Consider the following 18,219-nt stretch of genomic DNA (forward strand, 5'->3'; position numbering starts at 1 on the left):
TGAAGTAGCCTGCAGTGCTGCACTCTAACCACTGCACCACCTCGCCTCTTTTTACAGCATTACAGTTTGTTCTACAAAACATGGGTAAAAATCTTGGTCTTCTGTTTTGGTAAACACAGTCTTAGTACATGATGAAAATCTCTCCAGAGGTAGAATGCTGAGGCAGAATACAAGGCTAGACTCAGGCTTCTCTGCTTATGCTTCTAGCCTCTGTTTAGGCTTCCTCAGATTTGCATAAAACACCCACAGGATCCCAAACCCCAGTTTAAGAGCCCCATCTGATAGCAATGATTTCTTCAACAATGTGAAACAGTGTCAAATAAACGATGCTGCTTCCAACGTACTACTCTTATTTCTCATTTTGTAAAGGAAACATTCTATTTACTGTTTTAGATTTATAATCCTAAATGACATTATTGCAATACTAAAATCTCAGTTGGAAACCCAGAATGTCATTGGCAGTAATCTCAGTCAGTCTGCCTCAGGCAATATAATGAAGAAGAGATGATGGATATTTTTGACAGCAGATGTTAAGTTTTGTTATAAACTTTATAATTGGTAATTACACCAGAGACACAAATTGTTCAGAATACTTGCATTTTAAATATCAGAGTTACTAGCCCTGTGCTGATGCATTAAAGATCTCTATCGTCAACAGCACACTGTGGGTCAGCTTAATATTGGCCTTATGCTAATTAATTGCCAAAAATAGTTATTGAGGTAAGAACTGAAGCAGATAACATATTTGTGTGACTTGGGAGATGCTTTTGAAAAAAAAAACATTTCAGATCCAAGGGTTGCAGTGACTGTGATACCAATATCGTACGAAAAAAAATTATTTTTTTAAAAAAAATATTAAAGCCAAAAGCTTGGACATGAAAAATGTATTATCAAAGATTAAAGCATATATACTTGTTAGGCAATAGGAGAAGATTATTCAAGTCATTCTCTTGGTTTTTCATTAGTATTTCCCTTAATTTTAAAACTTTAGGCAATTTCTTTTGCAAATTCAGTGAAACATCCTTTTCAGAGTCATTCTCTTGGTCTCTCAGTTGTAAATATATGTTGATACCATCTCTACCTTGTCAGATAAAATATGTTCTACATCTGTCATTTCTTCCATAACATTTTTGGATATAGTCTATTTGTAGCAGACATCATCACTGACATTGCTGATATTCTAGCTACTAATTTCTGACTCCATTTGTTAAAAATATTCTTCATAAGAAGCTTTTAATTTTATTGCCTTTTTGTATATAGACATCAACAGGGAGAATTTTTTTTGTACAAAAATCCTCCAGATGCTCTTTCATGTTGCTTAGTGCTAAAATGTTCACACCAGTTGTTTGCTGAAAAGAAGTGTCTGACACCCACAAATTTACCAGAATATTGTGGTTTTTGCCAAGAAGTTTCCTTCTCCAGCAGAGCGGATAAAGAAACTGATGAACTAAAAATCAGGAATAAAACCAAGGAGCAAAATGTAGAAGGGCACAGGCTCAACAATGGCAAAAGAAAAACATCTTTGAAGCTACCATATCAACAACAGTGCTCAATACAATTTAGAGAAAGGAAAGCCACTCAAATGCTAGCTATTGTTCTTAGTAAGCAGAAGGTTTCCACTCTTTTAGAAATGTAATTATTCTATATCAGTATAAAAAGGTAAAGGTTTCCTCTGTCTAGTCATGTCCAATTCTAGAGATCTCCATTTCTTACCCGAGATGGCCAGTGATTTCGGAAAACACTTCTGTGGTCATGTGGACAGCATGACTATACACCAAGACACACAGAATACTGTTACCTTCTCATTAAAGTGGTACCTATTTATCTAGTCACATTCGCATGCTTCTGAACTGCTGGTTAGCAACACCTACAGCAAGTAACAGGGGTACACCATTATGTGGTGCTCATATCTTGAACCCAGGCTATCAGCTTTCCAGATGACAAGCTCAGCTTCTTTAAACACTGTGCCATCACCCACCCCCCATATCAGTATATAGCATATTGCTATAACTGTGGTATGAAATGACATATTATTCATAGTTTTGTGCTACCAGTCTTTGGGTGAAGTATGTAAAGATGTGTATGAATGGTGGTATGCATAGGACCCAGTTAAAGTACAAAGTTATGATCCCATTAAAGCAAGAGGAGCCTATTTTGGTATATGTCAGTCAATGCAGTGTGTGAAATTAAATAATAGAATGACTTCTACAACTCATCAGGAGCAAGCTCCCATAACAAGGGATAGTTCTAGAGGTAATTCTAAAAGAAAATATGGTACCCAAAGATAAGGTGTTGACCCTGAAGATGACATGTGTGTAGCCATTTTTATTGTCTATTCTTTTCTTAGCTTTTAGGTTTGCTAGTAAAGGAATTTAATATTACTTCAGGCTCACCACTCTCTGTTAAGGAGGGTTATAGAGATAAAGGGGAAATGTTATGTCTAAGTGGCTTTCCTTCCCATGGGAACAGAGAAGATGCCTGCAGCTGGAAGAAGGTGGAGTTTGGAGTCACCAGACTGATGGCCTTAGAATTGATTGGAAATTGTGACTCGGGGGGATGTTTTCTGTCTTTTGCTTTTTATTGGGTGTAATTCCGGATCAGAGTCGGAATTGCACCAAGTGCTTGCCCATTTGATATGTTCCTAATACATAGACTCTAATGGAAAATGAATGCCTTGGATTTTATTTCATGGGACGTGTCATTTGGAAGCTTGACATAAGGATCATACAATGGCATTTAAGCTGGAACTGGCAAACCCACATCAGAAGTTGTAAACATCAATGGTATCAAGCTTGGTCCTGGTTTCACATGGCAGAAGCCTTTTAGATACAACTCTGCAAGAGTGGAATCTTTATTGTAGACAAGAATGAAGACTTTAAGCCTGATACTAAATTGGTTACAGCAGAAAAAAATTCAGATATTTTGATTATATTTTTAAAAGTTACATTTTGGCACGCATAAAATGGTGTGATATTGTACAATGGCACCATTTACAGAACAGGTGACTAAGACTTATTTTAAGGAAAAGTAGACATAGCAGTTTATGAAGCCAAAGAACGAGGTACTTAATACGGCTTTGGATCAAGTTTTCTCCTCAATTTTTTTCCCAATCATAGAGAAAAAATAATCACATGTTTTCTCAATTCAGATTACCAAGAAATTTGAAGTACCTTGCTTCGAAGGGGAATAAATTAACAACAAAAAGACTCACATTTAAATAGCTTTTTCCATTATCTTTTAAAAGTAAATTTACTGAATGTTAGATAAAATTATATTTAGTTTTATTACTGCTAGCTTCCACATGGGCTTTGTTTTTAATAAGATATGTGAACAGATACAGTGAATCAAGGATCTCCAAGTATTTTCTAGAGTAATGTGCGGTTACCTTAAAAACAGACAGAATTAGTTTGACCTTGTTCATTTATTATCTTCAAAGTGGCAGCTTGCCTTTAGATGAGTGCCTTCAAATTTATGTGAATGAAGATTTATATCCACAATTAAACACTACTGAGCAAAAATGTGTTGCTTTCTCATTTCCTTTTATATAGGAGGGATTTTTATAGTCTGATGGCTGCCTTTCTTCGTGACACACATATTGAATATTCACTGTCAAGCCTGCCATGTCTCTCCAAAACTCTAGTGTTACCACTTGGCTTGGTTACATCAACAGTGCCCTCAAACCTATCATCTAAAACCACCTTCAACAATGAGTTCTGTAAAGCTTTCCTTAAGATTCTGTACTGCTGAAATTTGTGGGAGTGCCTCAGCTTTGTATTCCTTGCAGAAACAGTGAAGGAAGGTATAGCTGAGATTGATTAATGTACATTAGAATGAATTTCCTCTGTTATTGGTGAATTTTGGACTATTTTTTCTATGGCTTTTCTCTATCATTTAATGTGGGAAATATTTTTGTAATAGTGGGATTCATGAACTTCATGATATGCGGTAGAGAAAACTCCTCTGAATTGCGCTACAGCTATATGTGATGTTGTAATATATTTTCATTATTTACAGAATTCGAGTGACACAATTTGATGAACACAGACGGTGCCCTGGAATTTGCATCCCTGGCAAACAGATATTCTGACATTGTTTTAATGAATCCAATATGCAATATTATTATGATTGCTTGTTGAGCACTTTAATAGAATTACACTTTAAGATATCTCCTAGCATAAATATTAGGTGTGAGTCAGATGATTTGCCACTTAAAATGGGAAGATCTTTGGTAATCTTCACTTTTTCTTCTGCATGCATATTCCATAAACATCTTTAGTACCATCATTGGCTGCCTATAGACATCAATCTAAAGATCCTGTGGGAGCATACTCTATAACCACCTTATAGTGTATCATTGTGAGGACACTTTCATAGGGACACATATAGAACAATTGGTCAAACAGACAGGTTTGTCTGTTTGACTATTTTTCCTGAAGCACATATCTGTTCATGTTAATAAATGCACTTGTCCAACCAAATTTGCTGCTTCTTTTCATAAAAAGAAGTCATTGTAATTATTTGTAATATATTTACTAGGTCAACAAATTGAATTCAAACAGTACAAAATGGTTTGGATTGTAGGTACATAGGACTTATCAAAACAACTTGAAACTAAACGTACCTTCTCCAAGGATTGAAGGTTAGTTGCAGAAGAAAACTCCATGATCCCAGGAAATAATGCATTTGGTCAATATGTCCCGAACAGTTGCTTCATATATTGCCTATTTTTACTAACTCGACAACTACAGTGATTCCCTTAAAAACCTTTAGTAAACTGTGGTAAGAAAGGTTGTAAAATGGGGCAAAATTATCTCACTTAGCAACACAAACTTTGGATGCAGAGCTCCTTGGTTCTTGGGGAATTGCCATCTTATAGATCGGACAGCGCTACCCCAGACACCTGTTGCATAACCTGGGGCTTCTCCTGGACTTACAATTACCAGTGGCAGTAATGGTCAGGAGAGCCTTTCCACAACTGTGTGTGTGCCAGTTACATCCATTCATCACCAGGCCCTTCTCAAAGTCACTTGTGTCCTGGTCATCTCTTTTTTGGACCATTGCAATGCGTTCTACATGGAACTACGTTTGAAGAGTACCTGATAGTTTTAGTTGGCTCAAAACACAGTGGCTCACACAATTTTGTCCAAGTGAAATCTGTATACCTGCCATCTTTTACACTGATTGCAAATTTGCTTCTGGGTTGAATCTTGAATTGCATCTGGAAACACAGGCAACCAATGCAGCTCACACTGTAGTGGTGTTACATGTTTGAATACATGGTAAGTCCCTTAAGATTTGTTCTTGAAAAATTCACATTGATTTCTGATAATTACTGTGTTGCTTTCAGTAATGCTTAAACTTCAGCTCTTTTTTTAAGCCTATTAGACTCTCTTACAAGAGAGGTAAGAAGTTTATTGCTCTAGTCTTCATATTGGCTTTTTGAAGGATCATTTTGCCTGGGCTTCCCACTCTCACAGTTTTTCTCTATTTTATGAGTTCCTTCCCTCTCTTTCTCTCCCTCATGCCTTACTGCATTTCTCAGATATAATACAAAAATTTAAAGGTCTTATTAAAGTTCCCCATGCAGTATAATGAATTTAATAATATAAAAACTTTTGACATTCAAATATAGTATAAAAAATCCAGTAGAAAAGAAAATTGCATCAAATAATCTAAAGAAACCTAAAATACATTATTTGCTGTATTTGCTTTTACTATCAAAGCCTTATGCATACCCCCCCAAACATTACCGTAAAAGGATATTGTTGAAAGAGTGCAATCCATACCCTTGAGATAAAACAGCTATCTTTTGACATTATTATAATCAGGGTCTCTAACAAGCAACTTATAACGTATTAAAAAAGCTATCTATCTAACAAGAATACACAGGACTTTAAGGAATGCGTTATTTTAAAATGTTTCCATCATCAGAAGTGTCCAAGTGTGACATATTTCATAACGAACTATTTTTCCTATGATTTCAGCTACTGTATGTCACCTCTTCCTGATATATTTAAAAAAAACTAAAATAAATTAATATACAATAGTACACCTGTATTTCAAATAGATGTCGAGTTGTTTTGCCATTGTCCCGATTAGTTGATGTTCTTTTCTTCTCATTACAGTTCAAATGTTCATAAGTTAATATCATTAATATATATCAGAAAAGTATATGAATTCTTCTACAGAATATCCTCACTTTTATCTTTTTCCAAGATTAATTCTTCTGGAAAAAAATCTCAATCTTTCCTAAAATTATAAGGAAAGTTATACTCAGATACGAGATGGCAGGCAACATATGGGTTTTCTTTTATCATGGATGTCTACCCTCATGGTATTAACAGCTCTTCTCCATAATCTTGATCCAGAAGGGGAAGCGAGGTTGGGGAATCTCCTTTTTATATCTGACCTCAGAGGGCTTGCCTGCTGATAACCTTTCTTAACTGATCCAACTTATCTTCTTTCAAAGCATTTCTGATAGAAGAAAAGAAGCCAAAGTAATGCTGAAAGTTATGCATCATAAGAAGCACATAAGCCAACAGCTCTTTGGTCATGACGAGGTGATGGACGTAGGCACGGCTGTGCTTTTGACAGCAATAGCATGAGCATCCATTCACTAAAGGATTAAAATCATCCTGGTACCTAAAAGAGAAAAGCACATTCACGGATAATAAGTCAATTCATCCATGCAGCTAAGGCTACACTTTGAGTCCAGTGTGGTAACTTTAAAAACTAACTATAAGACAATTGCTGAACACAGCATGAACATTTAATGACTGATATTATCATCATTATATGCCATTATCTATATACACGGTACTTCACAAAAATGTCAGAAGAGTCATCAGTTTCAGTTTACAATCTAGAGATGTGCTAACATATTTTGCTGTAATACTGTGGTTGAAATTAACAACTGATATGTTGACAAAGGACTTATCAGTCATCAGAACCCCAACCAGAATGTTATGGAGTTTAAAAACATGTGCTGTCACAATTCTCATAATGAAAAAAATTAGCAAGTTCTTTTTGGTATGAATTATTGTTCCCTGTGCTTTACTACTTTTATTCAAACTTACGTTTGACAATGATTATATTATTCTATTGTATTTCCCAATGGCCCAACTTGCATAGAAAAAAGATGAAAAGGATAAATGTTTAATATGAGGAACTGCCTTTACAAGTTTGGCATGTTGGGCTTTTTTTTAGAACTTTTTTTAATACATGACATGATTACAGCAGGACCAAGCAACAAGACAGAACCAGCAAGTGTGACCTTGTTGTCTTCTAAATAATGTCACTCACATGGAGAAAAAACACTCTGAGCACTATTATATTTTTAATATTATAAGAGATCCATCTAAACAAACTGCTAAGCACAGAGTTGCAAAAACATCATGATGAAGATATCTAGGAGCCCTGTTAACCTCAGAAAATTATATGGCTCAAACCATCATGTCACAGGACAGTTAAGGTTTCATGAATGTCCCTAACTATAAGATCAAGAATGTCCAAAGCACAGCATCAAATCCTAAGCCATGAAAAATGTTTTTAAATGGCTGTGATCTAATTTTTCTTTGCCCAGACATACTTACAGTTTTAAAATCATCACCAGGATTTAGTAGCAAATAGGAGATAAGATACTTATTCAATAGCAACTAGGAATGAATGATTATTGGCATTCTGTGGAATTATTGATCAGCGGTGACTTTACTCAAGACACAGTAAATTCCTATGCAAACTGACTTAACAGTTTCTTTCAATTCAATGGGACTTGTTTTCAGATAAATAAATATAGCATCAAAAGGACCCTTTTGATGCCAAGGGTTTCCATGTAATGTTGTCAGGTCATGCAAAATTTGAAGACCCAAGGTTTTCTCAGAGAAAAAGTGTGAATTTTTCTCTTCAAATCTTTGTTAGGGCTAAAATTTCATTTTTGAGTGACATCGGTACGTAACCAGAATATTAATTTTCAGCAACTATGGTCAGAAAATGTTCTCAAAATGGCAAAAAAGGTGGGAATAGACAAGCAACTATCTGTTTATGAAATTAGGCCAACAATGTTCAACAGAACATATTTCCCAATTAATGCTACTTCCCACTATTTCCCACTATAATATTACTCAGGACCCACCCATACAAAAAGATGGATTTTTAAGTAAACAGAAACCAACATACTTTCTGTCTTTCAGATGAATTTCAAATGAAGTCATTTCCTGAGCTTCCCTGCATGTTTCATCTTTTGGATTTTCATCATCTTTTTCTTGAGCTTCACTGCATGTTTCATCTTTTGGTTTTTTATCATCTTTCCTCACCTCTGTTTTTTCATCTTCCTCTATATCTGCAATAAAGGAGAAGTTCATACTTAAAGGCTATGGCACTATTTCAATGTTTAACTAGTTGTCACAAAATGTGGAATCAAATAATTTTGATACTTACAAAGCAGTAAAATAGGGAAAAGGGAGGCAATCTAATGTTTTAAGTTAAAAGCTTAAAATGTAAATGACTGAATTTCTCATTGTTTTGTAACTATCCACCCACTCAAAATAAGCAATACAACATTCTAACCAAATGTTATTAATTGCAATATGTCATTATACTTATTTCCAATTAAAATATATTCATGTTCTATCAATTTACTTTTACATTTTAATCAGAAAGTTGAGTTTGGGCCCTCAAGGCAATGATTTAATCTTAAAAAGGAAAGCTTCCTATTTTCCAACTGTAAATGTCTATCAGGATGAATTTTCATAATCATGATCAGAAAAAATATATAATACATAGAAATCCTCTTCGCTTTTTGAATATTCTAAAGCTAGATTATGAGTTTGTATAATATAATGACAATAGCTTGTCTTACAATGGTGGGCAAAATAATAGATTGTTTATTAGCACTTTATTACAAAATCTGTATGACGTTGATTTGCGAGAAGCTTCTAAAAAGGTGATAAATGATATAAAAGTGTGACCCGACAAATGCGCGCCGACAAAACTGCCGTGACAAAACGGCAATGTTGAAAGTGCGCCCACAAAAGCGCGCCGACAAAACCGCACCCACAAAAGCACGATTAGGGCTTTTAGGTTAGGGTTTTTAGCGTTATTTTTGCGTTGTTTTCAATGGCGCGCTTTTGTCAGTGCGCATTTGTTGATGCGCTTTAGTGGACGCACTTTCAACATTGATGTTTTGTCGCGGCGGTTTTGTCAGCACGCATTTGTCGGTGAACCATATAAAAGATCTGAGCTATCAAGAAATGAAAATCCTCAGCCATTAAGATCTCCACGAATTTTTTTAAAAATCCTCACGCTTACTCTATTTGTGAATGACAGCAACTTCACTGTTTTGGAAAATATTTACATTTTTAAAAGGTACAGTCCTTAAAATTTTCTTTATCAACCTATGTATTTCAGGTATGAAGGCCAAAGAACAAAACAACAAATTGTGCACATACGACTCTGATTAACATATAAGGTTTGTTGGTTTGTTGAAGAAAAAGCATCAGCAGCACAAAGTCAAAAAGAAAAAGTCCTTAAAGAGTATCTTGGTTTCTTCAACCATATGGGTTTGAAATAAATAATGATAATAATAAATAAATAATACTATAAATAATAGGGGTCTTACTATAATCTTAAGCCTCAGTTGAAAGTAGCACTTCTAGTATATAAGTAAAGTTTTGTTTGCAGTACAATAGGACAAAAAGGAGAAGGTGATTAACAACCTAATTAGAACATTCTCAGAAGGAGGTTAAAACAGAATAAACATACAGATTGGAATCTTAAGAATTTTAAAACTCAATATCAATATTGTATTCAAATAACCCCATGCACATAAGTTTATCAAGACCAGTACCTGCTGATTCCGGATTCAGTTGATAATCATAACTGAAGCACAAAGCACAGTGTCGTTCTGTCACCTGGTAAGGAAAAGAACTGTCAAAAATATCTATTCCTCTTTTAATGCACTCCAGAATTTCATCTGGTTTACCAATTCCATGGATTAGTCTGCAATAGACCAAAACAAAAAGCCATTTTAAAATAATACTTGATACATATTTTTGCAATTCATTTTGTTCTCCTATCCATACACTCCTTTCCCATTTTACCTGGGTAAATTCTGGAGTTATTCTTACATGTTCTGTGTTATACTTACAATAATTATGTCTAATAATGAAGTCAAATAGATATTTATATCTACTCCCAAACAACTAACAAAGTTTCTGAGTAATAGGTGAGGCATGACTTACAAAGCCTGAGAGAAGTGAAAGGCCTTGCATCCTCTCTAAATACCTTGGGATTCACATACTCTGATTTATCAGAATTCCAAAACAACCTTGCTCCAAAATTCAGAAGTAGATGAGAAAAATCTCAAAGGTTAACTTCCTATCCTACATTATTAGGTAATTTATGTGACAGTTACTCCTTGTTGTATATGTTGTGTATAAAGCATTCTCTCTACAATACAACTATTTTCTGTTTCTAAGTCCTTCAAAGTTCCCCAATAAATATCAAATTTCCTTGCATCCCAATGGACATTATATTTGACCAACGACAGTAATTATTTTAGTGGCACACTGGAACAGGTACTGTGTTCCCTGAAAATAAGACAGGGTCTTATTTTCTTTTGACCCCCGAAATAAGCACTTGGCTTTATTTTGGGGAAAGTGTTCTTATTTTTGAGACGCAGGAGGTGGGGAGCATGATCACCTCATGGCTGCTGCTGTGTTGCAATATTTTTGGGGGAGGGCTTATTTTAGCGCATGCGCTCAAAAACCCGATTGGCCTTATTATCCTGGAAGATCTTATTTTCAGGAAAACAGAGTAATGAAATTGTAACAACCAAGAGACTGCACTTTTAATTTCTTAAACATGCTAGTTTATGCCTATTGCGGATTCACGTTCCCTTAACAGTGAAAGAAAATGGAACACTCATTGCCGGAACTCTGAAGGATACATTATACTCATGTGGCCCTAAACAGTTGCAGATTCCAATATCCTCAGATTCTTGGTGGTGGGGTTATTTTTCCAAAATAAATGGGAGACAAAATTCAACCATTTTTTCAGAGGGTATTTTAATAATATTATTGCATTGCGAGAAGCCTCTGTACTGTTCTGGAAGGATGGAAAGTTGTACTGGGCTCCTGGCATTATTACACTACCACAGAATTATATGTAATGATGGCATTGTAATTTGCAGAACTTCTCAAAACTGAACGTAAAAATATACCTGAAAGTTCATTTGATCTAATGGCTAATGTACTGGACTTCTACTCTTGCTTTGGCATGGAAACTAATCAAGGGACTTTCTACCAGTCATCTCCCGTAGCCCTAAAATAAGCTAATGCCATGCCACTTCTGACAGACTGACTAGACTTATCCATACCATCATCCTAAGTCAAGTTTGGTTAAAGGCAAACAAACAAAAAAACTACAGACCAATACACAATACACTCACTTTTTAGAATTCTCTTATTGTAATGGAAAACCAAACCAAAGAAAAAGGATAAATCACAACACTAGTATGTTGCAAATTTGATTTTCAGAATTTCTAACTCAACCTAAGCTTGTTGTGATCAAAATAATATTTTGGAATATAAAGGAAACAATGTTTTACCAACAGTATACACAAAAGTCTCCTTGGGGCTTGAAAATGTAGCTGGGTTTACCAAGCTTCTTGCACTGTTATTAATGATGCCAGACTCGAAATTCATTTGGCAGATCTGATAAGACTAAAGAGGTGAAGGAATAGTAATTTTGCTCTCTACAGGAGTAATGTGCTGACAACTATATAAACTAGTTTTTAAGCTTCCTGAATAAGATAATTACATTCTGTTAATAAAACGATTACACAATTCATCAACATTTGTAGTTTTTTAAATGCAACCTTTTTAACAGCAAACTAAGATACTTATTAAAAATAGAGTGATGCCTGCAAAAGTTGACAGACATACTGTTGTCCCCTATTATTTATACAATACATATCTTTATTTCAATGTGAGAGAAAGAAGATAATTATTGATACATTATTGAATAATTATAATGTATATAATAATTGTATGTATCAGTATTGTTTTCACTAACTTCAAACTTAATGGGATCACAAATTCCAACCTTTTCCCCCTGATTTTGAATGCAATTGAGTGAATGATACAACCTAAGTTTTAAAATATCCCCAAATTACTTTTAAAAATGGCCATTTTATTACTTCCTTGCATAATTGTGGGCATTCTAGGCAATAAAACAAAGGCAGCTCATGCAGCAAACATCAGCTGAGAATATTCAAGCCTGTCTTAAGTTACCAAAATCTATTTTTGTAATACCACCTAACACAATATCTCATCATAGATTCAAAACTGCTCTGTATTTGTGAAAATCCATCCAAGTGCTACATTAGATATGCTTAAATAAAAATCCCATTTAGCTCTGACCTTGGTTTATCTTCTGGCAGCTCAGCTATAACTGAGGTTAAGAGCTCCAATTTAGTCTCTTTAGTCATGTTATTTCCTTGAAAGGCATCCAAAAGAAATCCAGCTACTGGTCTCTTGGCAGTCTCCCTGGCTGATCTTAGTCTTTCCTCCAACACATCTCCACCTTCAATAACTCCAAACATCAAACTCTGTTTCAATTCCTGGTATGAAAGAAAGTCATATGTAAAATATAAATACATCCCCTGGTTCATCAGATGTTGGACAGAGTCGGAAGGGAAAGTAGTCTGCTTTCCTGCAGATTGTTGCACTAGTGCAGGGGTCGGCAACCCATGGCTCTGGAGCCGCATGTGGCTCTTCCATCCCTCTGCTGTGGCTCCCTGTCTCTCATAATATGTGTCACAACCGCCAATGTGCGACACCTGCCAGCCCACAATTTATTGAACTTTTCGGGCCCCGGTAGGTTTTGTGGCTCCCAGTGTTTTTTCTGTGGGAAACGGATCCAAATGGCTCTGAGTGTTTAAGGTGGCTGCCCACGCACCAATAATATCAAACAATAAGTATAGAATGAGCAAAGAACATACAACTTAAAATAAGCTCATGTTTATTTTTTCTTTTATCCCGTATTATGATTTTAGGCAATACTTTAAATACATGTATGATTCATAGTTCTACTATTGATAGCTCTAGTTAAGAATATTTTAACTTTTTAAAGCTATTTTTCCTAGCAAATTGAAATTTTCTTCCATCAGTGACATGTAATTACCCATTCAGGTCTAGATTGCCACATCTTTATAAATGACCTCTGGACATTATTTTTGCTACCTGAAGTTTAAACTGTTTTTCTTTTTCTTTTAAAATGCAAAATGATTAATACAAGAGCATTTTTTGTTTTGGAGAAAAGACAGGGTACGTTACTAATTATAATTGGCCTTTCTGCTAACACAAAGACATAGACTTCATATGAAATCTATTTGGTATTATTATTTTAAAAATTTATGCCAAGCTTCAACGGTTTTATAAAGACAAGATGTAAACATTTTAAATAAAATGATATTCACAGATTCTGACACAGAGAAACTGGAACGGCTCTAATTAGAGTGCTGCAGTATTTTTTGCAAAGGGGTTTGTGGAAGAGTGCACAACGTGGCCCTAAAATAATTTGGTTTATCAATATAAAATTAAATTAAAAATACAAAGGGGATGAATCATTATACTTAGTTCTATGCAACAAAAAGAAAACAGAAAGAAAGAAAAAGACAATGTTCTATAGATTACATAAATATGAGTTGTCAGAAACAATGCAGGAATTCTGCAATCTGCGTTTACCAAAATATCTAAAACTTAGCAAGTAACTGCAACGTGTATATAAACCTCAAAAAGATTTAACCCTTACTGGGGAATTTTCTTGCAGCTGTAGACATTCATCCAAAAAGTACAATGATCGATCTACAGATTTCTTGGCTTTCTTTCTGGAGATGTCTGCTGAAATAGTGTCTCCATCTGATAAACACTGGAACCAGTCTGGCTGGATAGCCTTTTGGATATCCATGAACTTTGATGCTGTGAGTTCTTTCCGTCCTCTATTGTTCCATATAGATACAGTCTGTCAGAATTAAGGGGAAAAATTAGATGATTTTATCCACTATGAATTAATTCCATTCTTCTACTTGTTTTCCATCTGGCTATGCAGGAATAGAGAGATGTGGTGGCTCAGTGGCTAAGATGCTGAGCTTATCGATCAGAAAGCTTGGCAGTTTGGCGGTTTGAATCCCTAGTGTCATGTAATGGAGTGAGCTCCTGTTACTTGTCCCAGCTTTTGCCAACTTAGCAGTTCAAAATCATGTAAAAATTCAAGTAGAAAAATAGGAACCACCTTTGGTGGGGAGGTAACAGCGTTACCACGGAGACATCTTTGGACAGAGCTGGCCCTTCAGTTGTGAAACGGAGATGAACACCACCCCTTAAGAGTCGAGAACGACTAGCACATATGTGCCAGGGTAACCTTTACCTTTTATGCAGGAATCTTCAGTTGATGCCACTATTACTATCATGCCTTAAAAAATAGTAGGGAGGAGAGTGAATAGAGAAGATTGAAAAGTCACAAAAATTATTATACCTTCATGCTGTTGTAGCCATGAGGGGAGCAAACCGCAGGGTCTTGAAGGGAACAATATAATATTGATTCTGGCATACCTAAGTCCAAAATAAATGTTATCCTTAGTATATTGACAATGAATTTTTCTATCATAATGCTGTATCATTTAAATAAACTATTAATAGCCAAGTCTCCAAAAACTATAACATTCCACTAAATATTTCTAGTTACTTTTCAGGACAATGTAAGAAAAAAGATCTACATTGTTAGTTTCTGGTTAAAAAAAACCCCAGAAGGAATCTGATAGCAACTTATCAATTTTTTTTTAAAAAAGAGCATATGTTTTCAGGAGCTAAAGCTCACTTCATCAGATGCACAGAATGGCTAGACTGTTGTATGATATAAATGGTATAGGATTTAAAGACTTAAAATTAAATAATAAAAATGGGGAGGACTCTAGGTTTGACACATCATAGATTACAATAAAAATATGTAAAACGTATTCCAAATAAATCTTAAATCATTTAATCAACATCCTTTGCAGCAAGCAAAAGTCAATCACCAATGCCATCTATATCCTGTAATTTCAAATGGAGCATGTCTTTATCCACCTCATCCTTATTTAAATTCAAAAGTATAACTCCTGGTTCATAACTGATCAGAAATTAGTAAAGGTTGCCAAAAGCATGCCTTATTAGGGTCGCCCATAAAGAGAATTAACTCTATTTCCAGGGATTCAGCTCTCTAAGCTGTCAAATGGGAGTATCTCATTTAATGATTCCACTTAGACAAAAAACTTTTGCAATGTCAAATACTTCGAATGGTATGATTGTTGTGTTTTTTAACTGCGTATGGTCTTTATATTTTGTAACTTTGTTTGTTTCCCCCTCCCTTGAATTGTGAGCCGCCCTGAGTCCCTTCAGGGAAAAGGGCGGCATACAAATAAAGTAAATTCAAATTCAACTAGTAGCATTGCAAGAAAACATCAAAAGTTCTTACTAACTTTCTTACAGTTAGTTAAAATGCAAGAAATTTACTATTGCTGATAAAGGAGAATATACATAGCTTAAGAGTTGAACTTTGGAGTTCTTGATGCTCTCTGAACAATCAAGCTGAGACAGTATCAAGGACTCCACATTTGTCATTGTTCCCATCATGGGGGCTGAACAATTCATTCCTGCTCACAGATTTATTTATTTTTTACTTTGTCCACTGTTCTTCCCTCCCTCCATCGCTCACCAGGAGTCAGATAAGTGGCTGCTGCTAATTGGGGGACAGAGCGAGAATTATGCAAGAGGCCTGCAAATTATTACAGAATTGGTGACAATCAGGATCACACAGCAGCCAGGCAGCACTGAACCAGTCACAACGTCCCCAAATTTCATTTATTTGGGAGTATTGGGTCCTGACATTCTGTAAGTTAGCTCATTTGAGGTACTTTGTTGACAAATGTTTGCCCTATGATGCACCTCTTTGCCCAGTTAAAGATTAGAGACATAGAGTTTTATGGCATATGGATAACATTCTATTCCAAATGTTAGATGCAATAACACATACTTTAACATGCTTCATTAATGATGAAAAACCACCTCCTATACTTTTACCTATAAATTTTCCAATTCCTTCTTTATATTCCTGCAAGACCTCTTGAAGATCTGCTCTGCATCCAAATAGAAAAATATGTTAAGCAACTATATAATTCATGGATGTTAGATATTAATGCACAATTTGTAAATAATGCAGTTTGGAAAACATCTCAGCGCATGAATTCACTTTATTTTTAAATGATAGCTGTTTAACCATTGACCCCAGAGTGATTCTAGCCACAAAGAGAGCCCCTATAGTTTCTCACTATCCAACAAATATCTTGTATCTAATACAGCTGAGGAATAATAATGCAAAGTACTTCTTAAAGTACAAAACATCTTCCTCTTAAATTACTAATGTAAATGTATACATGACCAGCAAATTAAAAGATTATGCAATTTAATGGTAGCATATAAAACCACCATTGAAATCTCAGGCTGCAATCCTAGAGCAAAGAAGAATTTTGAGAATGAATCCTGTTGAAATTAAAGGGGTCTAGATTTGCACAAATAAGACAGCAGTATTTGAATGTAATTCTGTAACGAATGCAAAAATTATTCCTACATATGTATAATATATAAAACATACACATATCAAAAGAAATCAGATCAAAGTCTGCATTTGCCTCATCTATTATACCTACAAAGGCTGAAATTGCACTCACAGTGTTGTAAGTGAAATCTGGACAACCACAGGAAGACCTTGAATACTGTGTAGTGTATCATGGGTAAGGTGTGGTGCCGTTCCCATTTTGGTATAAAGCAGACACCCTGGAATTTCCATCGACTGAACCTCTTTCTTGCCGAGATTTGTTAGTGTCCCAAGGCGACAGCCATCAACTATTTTGCAGATATTTAATTTCATCTTCATGAATACACCTGAGAGAACAGCAAATGATCAATAAGCAGAGCCCTTAATCATCTTGAATCAGCTTTCTCTAAGTGTAATAGTAATGATGTATTATTTATCTTACACTGATATTCCATAACATTTTGTAGCATGGAGGGCATTACTATTTTCCCTGCATTCAAATAAAAGCAATGAATTACTATGCACAAGTTGTTTTCAACTCTCATAAGCACCAAGGTGAATAGACTGCTTGAAGTAAGAGTCCAAAATGCATAGAAGACATCAGGTTACCTTACTTAATTTATACACCAAACCATGCCACTTATATGGACTAGAAAACAATAAATATGTATAACACTGGTACTGGACTGGAATAACAATCTGTGGTACGACTACTAAATCTGGGTTTCATGCAAAAGTCTGTATCAGCACTAAAGGGACAACAAGGGGTATATTTTCTTGCTTCTTTATATTAACATCTTGTGGTCCTCCGGATTTTTGCAACCCCGATTTGGAAGGCCTTAACTACAGCGAAGGTCTCGCAATGCTGAATGCTTTAATTCCATTAAATGAAAAAGTGTTTTAATTAAATAAAAAGGGCTTGATACTTTCCTCTATATCAATGGCTCTCCAAACTGCAATAGTGAAGAGAATATACAGTAGAAACTTTTTTTAAAGCGTATTTCGCTTGCAATGTACAGAAAAGCCAATCCAATGTCCTCCAAACGTGCTTTTTTCAAAAGGCAACTGGACATTGTTCAGAACTGAATAATCTTTTTGGAAGAGAAGAGAAACATTTTCAGGGGTGGGTGGGGGTTTCAAGTAAATTCAGTTGCCTTTTGAAAAAGCACCTTTGGGGTAACCGTGATCTGGATGACTGAGAATCTCTATAGCTCCAAACATGCGGCAACAACGTTTCCAGAATCAGAATCATATATGTTGAGGGATATAGAAGCCATCATTACGATACAACTGGAGGCATCGGGGTTTTTCATTTAGGGGGTGGTGGTGGAGGTATCTAGTCCTATGCAGAGACTAGATTTAAAAAAAGTAGGAGACGAAACTAGCAAGGACCGGAATTCCACGATCCGGTACCTGCTTTTAGACTAAAGCGTAAATAGCAATTGAACCACGCGCAATTACACTTACACATCAATCCCGGCACGCGACAACCCGCCGTTTCCGTTCCGGCTTTTGATTTTTTCCGTAACTCTGGTTCTCCAATGGAGAATGCGTACGTCATAAATGGTCGACGGCTCGGGTTTGATA

General features: G+C 35.4%; 2 protein-coding genes across 4 annotated transcripts; one reads left to right on the forward strand and one right to left on the reverse strand.

Annotated features, from left to right (window-relative positions):
* The first annotated feature begins 326 nt into the window (after positions 1-326).
* DRD3 (dopamine receptor D3) lies at positions 327-3,747 on the forward strand. The gene is given in 5 exon segments (XM_087722039.1): positions 327-340; positions 1,261-1,601; positions 3,552-3,636; positions 3,638-3,689; positions 3,691-3,747. Coding segments are annotated over 5 exon segments (549 nt in total).
* A 1,835-nt stretch (positions 3,748-5,582) lies between these two features.
* Positions 5,583-18,180, reverse strand: QTRT2 (queuine tRNA-ribosyltransferase accessory subunit 2). Of its 3 annotated transcripts, XM_087721329.1 has the most exons (9): positions 18,100-18,180; positions 16,766-16,979; positions 16,119-16,174; positions 14,536-14,612; positions 13,813-14,022; positions 12,420-12,619; positions 9,845-9,996; positions 8,176-8,338; positions 5,583-6,642 (listed from the first exon to the last, which is right to left on the reverse strand). In XM_087721329.1, the coding sequence occupies exons 1-9, from the start codon at positions 18,101-18,103 to the stop codon at positions 6,411-6,413; spliced, it is 1,308 nt and encodes a 435-aa protein (XP_087577455.1). In that variant the 5' UTR covers positions 18,104-18,180; the 3' UTR covers positions 5,583-6,410. The 3 variants fall into 3 exon arrangements, with proteins under 3 accessions (XP_087577455.1, XP_087577457.1, XP_087577456.1); XM_087721331.1 differs by lacking the exon at positions 12,420-12,619 and having other exon boundaries at positions 9,845-9,908; XM_087721330.1 differs by lacking the exon at positions 18,100-18,180 and having other exon boundaries at positions 16,745-16,854.
* Positions 18,181-18,219: the final 39 nt, after the last annotated feature.

Source organism: Thamnophis sirtalis, unplaced genomic scaffold (genome assembly GCF_051295495.1).
Source record: "Thamnophis sirtalis isolate CommonGarterSnake01/CBP01778 unplaced genomic scaffold, rThaSir2_p1.2 scaffold_8, whole genome shotgun sequence".
NCBI classification, from domain to species: Eukaryota; Metazoa; Chordata; class Lepidosauria; order Squamata; family Natricidae; genus Thamnophis; species Thamnophis sirtalis.